This window comes from Myotis davidii, unplaced genomic scaffold (assembly GCF_000327345.1).
Source record: "Myotis davidii unplaced genomic scaffold, ASM32734v1 scaffold135, whole genome shotgun sequence".
In the NCBI taxonomy this organism is placed as follows: Eukaryota; Metazoa; Chordata; class Mammalia; order Chiroptera; family Vespertilionidae; genus Myotis; species Myotis davidii.
In genome coordinates this window covers 217,900-222,984 of record NW_006289813.1, presented here as the reverse complement: position 1 = coordinate 222,984, position 5,085 = coordinate 217,900, and the positions used below count along the sequence as shown (strand labels likewise).

The following is a 5,085-nucleotide window of genomic DNA, read 5'->3' as shown; positions in this document are numbered from 1 at the left end:
GAAGGTAGGGGAGGGCGTGGGTAAGGGGGAGAGATCAACCAAAGGACTTGTATGCATGCATATAAGCCTAACCAATGGACACAGACACTAGGGAGTGAGGGCATGAGCGGGGTTGGCGGGGGGGGTGTCATGGGGGGATAAGGACACATGTAATACCTTAATAAAGAAAAAAGATACTGTCATTGTAGATTTAATGTTATGTTTTTCTATTGTTAAAATTTTTTTCATGGAAATTAGCTTGATGTAAGGGATCATGGATACACTACAATTAACCTAATCATGTCATGCTATTTTATTATAACTAATGCTGTCTTATTCACAAAACTCTTACTGTGTTTAGGATTATTTTCTTAATGTAATTGCACAGAAATGAAATTATTAGATCAATGAGCATATGTTTATGTTAGATTGCTTTTCAAACAGATATCAATTTAGACTGCCATTACAATATAAAAATGTTATATTGCATACTTATTTTTATTATCTTTTTAGGTTTCTTGTGATCGTTCCTTACCAAAAGAAGAATGTAAAAGTGTCCAAAACCAGGCACTTGAAGAAGAGCCAACCACAGTCTCTGAATATTTCTTTAGTGATATTTTTATTGAAGTGGATAAAACAGAATGAAAGTTGTTTTTTTTTAAGTCTGGGATTTCCAGACTTAAAAAAGCATCATGTTTGTTTTTCTGTATGCTGATTTTGAGTATTTAATGAGCTTGATTTGAAGTTTTCATAATCAGTGGGAAACATTGCTAAGGTTCCTTCTATTCTGACTGATTCAGCATTTTGGAATTACCAAGCAATTAAGACTGCTTTTTCAGACAGAAATAGTACCTCTTGTTTACATTTTGACTCTTCATGTACTGAAAACACATGGACATTTTGGAATGTTGTTCACCGATAAACATCTGTATAAATCCCAGTGCTGATGTACTTGGAGGTGGGTTATAATTAACACTTAGCAAACTACTTTTGTGAAGGTTCTTTCTGTTTGGATTTTTCTTTGGGTGATTAGGCCTTTTCAGTTGCCTCTAAGTATATGACAGTCAATTGTTAAAAACTTTTCTATTATCAGCTATTTGACTGACTGAAAAATATGTATTTTTCTAATTCATGTTAACATTAGTCCTAATTGAAGAACTAGTATTTAAACTTATTATTTATAAAGATGAAACATCAAAAGCTTATTTATTTTTAAAAATTTTATTTAAAAGGATATTCAGTTTTAATTATTTTCACTCTTCAGAATATGGGTAAAGAAGGCATTAACAATTTGTCTCCTTTCCTTCTTTAATTTTAAAGATATTTAAAGTGATATAACAAAGTATTTGGATAGTGTATATGTTTTGAATACATTTTTTTCTCATAGTTTTAGTATATTGACTTTGTACTGTGAATGTTTTGTTTTTCTTATTTCTTGGATAATCTCAGGATTTGTATGGAAAAGAAAATACCTTACCGTCATTTATGAGGCAAATTTCCATACAAAAGTCAATCTCCTTTACACACACACACACACACACACACACATTCCTTTTTAAAGAAAAATAATTTAATAGTTTTCCCCCCATTAAATTCTGCTTAAGGAATATTTAGGCCTTTAAGTACAGAACATAATTGTGATATTAAAAACAGAAAATAAGACTATTAAGTCAGGGATTATCAATATGAACTTGAGTTTTCAATTTTGTGATTTACATATGTAATTCTATTATTCACCCAAGTAAATCTTCAGTGTAGTTCAATTAAGCTTCTCAAAATGCAGATTTACCCTGAGTTGATAAAAAATTAGTCAGGAGTCAGAAACATGTTTTCACAAAATAGTTTTGAGTTTATTTGGGCCAGATGGCCTCTGTGGCAACTACTCAATTCTGCCATTTCAGTTGAAAATAGCCACAGACAATACGTAAATGATGGACATAGCTGGATTGCGATTTTAGTTTGACCCTCTGTGTGAGACAGTAATTTTCTTACCTTAAGGTGCTGATGTCTTTAGCTATGAGATATTTTTGTCATTGAAGTTATAAGTTGTGCCTAACTAAAGTATTGATTGCGTTATGGGATGATCAGTATTTCATGGGAAGATATTTTAATGTCTAGATAATTGTGTTTGTATATTGAAAAAAACGGAGGACAGTTTTCAAGTTCATTAGTAAAATAGGATATGGCTCAGGAGGAAGTACAACAGTAATCCTAATTAATTAAAACAATTGATATTAGAGCATTTCTTCATTTTATTATAGTGAAACTTATAGTTTAACTTTTTTTCATAAAGGAGGATCTATAAATATGAGTGGGAATTCTCTGTAGGTATGCATTTATTTATTTCATGTGATCACAAGAATCATGGTAATAAATCACATTGCTATTTTAATGCCTTGTTTTTATAAATTTTTTAAAATCTCATTCTGAAAGATTTTTATCATTTGATTAATATTAATTTGGGTGTTAGGTTGCCACAATCAAACTATTATTTTATCTCTTATATAACATTTATGTTTTAACTTTGTTAATGTCTGTATCTTGTTCATCTGCAGTGAATTAATTTTATGAAAGATTTAACTTCTTACTGTATAAAGATTAATTTTATCTTTTGGGCATTTATTATAATAGAGAATCAAGTCACCCAGCTAAATTACCCTGCTATTATATCCTTAAAACTAATCTTGGAGAAAGAGAATCTTAATCAGTGTATTTATTTACCTTTTAAGGTGGAAAGACGTGTTCATACCTGTATTTAATCTAATTCATGTAAAGATGATGTTGGGAAGAATTTGTATTTTATGAATCTTAAAAGAGTTATGATTATAACGGTCTTTATTTTTTCTTGATTTTTTTCCTCCTGAACACTTACATCTTAGCAAATGGTGAACATGATGGATTAAAAAACTAATTTGTTGGTAAATGATTGAGGCACAAATAAAAATATATCTACTGTTTACCACTATATTAGTTGAAATAGAAGTGACCATGTATACATACTATCTTGCTTGAAGAAGTCTTTGACAAAAAAGCAATATCTGTCATTTGTAAATTTTCTTGTTTTAAAGAAAGCAATTATGTTCTACAGATATAAATTATGTAAATAAAAGTTATTTTATATTATTTTTGTTGTGTCCTTTTCTTAATGTTTACTTAACCAAAACTAGAAGTTTTCACTACAGCTTATATTTTCTTCCATAAAAACATAGTACGGTCATCCCTTGGTATCTGTGGGGATTGGTTCCAGGACCCCATGTCGGTACCAAAATCTGAGGAAGCTCAAGCCCCTATATAAAATGGCTTAGTGTTTACATATAATCTATGCATATCCTCCATCATACTTTAAATCATCTCTAGATTACTTATAATTCCTAATACGTGGTAAATGCTAAGTAAATAGTTGCTATACTGTGTTGTTTAGGGAGTAATGACAAGAAAAATTGCTGGGGTCCAACCCCAGCAGGTCCAGGGGTTCCCAAAGGTGTGGACGGAGTCGGCGAAGAAGGAATGACACGGAGACAGCATTCAGTTGATCAGCAGCCTTGCCAGGATCTCTAGCCACAATCTCCAGGCAAGTTCTGGTCTGGATCTCCAGTGAAGTTCTGGTTAGGATCTCCAGCCAGGTTCTGTGTCCATGTTCTCTTGCTAGGTTCTCCAGGCAGGTTCAGTCGCCAGGTTCTGTCCAGGTTCTCTAGCCACGTTCTCTTGCTAGGTTCTTCAGCCAGGTTCTGTAGCCAGCATCTCCAGCCAAGTTCTGTCTAGGTCTTCTAGCCAAGTTCTGGTTCTAGGTTCTCTCACTAGGTTCTGTCTCTAGGTTCTGTGTCCTGTTGTCTTGTTACATCTGTGCCTGGCACTTAGTTAAGAGGTTTTATTCCCTCCCTAACTTCAGGGGAAAATCCCTACATGGGGAAACAACCTTTCTCGGAGAGGTGACCTTGGTTAAAACACAGTGCCAAGAAGGTGAGCAAACATATTAAGAACAGTATGCCATATATGCCAGGTCCCTTGAAACAGCAAGGATGGACTGGCTCCTGGCAAAAAATAAGTCTGTACATACTCAGTATAGATGCAACCCATTCTAGGCCTAGCTAAGTCAGCAACAACATAAATATTTTTGTTGAATATTTTGGATCTGCAGTTGGTTGACTGTGAAGTTGGTTGAATGCAGATGTGGAATCCACAGATATGGAGGGCCAACTGGAAAACTGGAAAAATCCATCTTTTTTTCTTATATGCATGCTGTGAAGAATATTTTGATATTGCAAGTATAAGAAATAGACTTTTGCCTACATGGGAGACATCTAAAGAGTTGCTTTTAAATAAAGTTGTTGTTTTTTTAATTTTTTTATTGATTTTTTTACAGAGAGGAAGGGAGAGAGAAAGAGTTAGAAACATCGATGAGAGAGAAACATCGATCAGCTGCCTCCTGCACATCTCCTACTGGGGATGTGCCCGCAACCCAGGTACATGCCCTTGACCGGAATCGAACCCGGGACCTTTCAGTCCACAGGCCGACGCTCTATCCACTGAGCCAAACCGGTTTCAGCTAAAGAGTTGCTTTTTTATTTACTCTTTTTTATAATAAATTTTTAGGTATAAGAACTCAATCTCTTATTCTTTTTTTTCTTCCCACTTTGTTTTTTTGTAGAGGAAATGGGAAACGTTAGTCCTAGATACAATGTAAACCTGAATTTCTGAAATGGATAGTGGAAAAGTATCGGTCCAAACAATTAGATGGGAGAAATAATTGTGGAAACTTTCCTAAAGGGGTAGTTTAGTAATTTCTCCGGATACACAAATTTTTTGTCTTGGATTTTTGTCAGATCATTAAAGAGCTATGAGCCCTGGCTCAGTTGCTTGTGCATCATCCTGTGCACAGAAAGATGGCCGGTTCAATTCTAGGTCAAGACATGCCCAGGACAGCTGATTCTCACAGCCAGTTGGCCTGGAGGTCAAATCCCCCTAGTATTAACTACAACAATCAAGGCTTAACTACAACAAGACTGCGCACAAAGACCACTAGGGGGTGCACCAAGAAAGCATAAAAAATGCGGAGACAAAGAAACAGGACAAAACTGTCAATGGAGGATATTGAGTTCAGAACCA

General features: G+C 34.4%; 1 protein-coding gene across 1 annotated transcript in view; it reads left to right on the top strand.

The window, feature by feature from the left end:
• BDP1 (B double prime 1, subunit of RNA polymerase III transcription initiation factor IIIB) overlaps positions 1-3,104 on the top strand; it is a gene marked incomplete at its 5' end in the record, with an annotated part of 87,736 nt that extends 84,632 nt beyond the window's left edge. Inside the window, one exon of the mRNA XM_006762480.2 lies at positions 493-3,104. Coding sequence (XP_006762543.1) covers positions 493-624 — 132 coding nt within the window. The remainder of the gene's footprint in view (positions 1-492) is intronic.
• Positions 3,105-5,085: the final 1,981 nt, after the last annotated feature.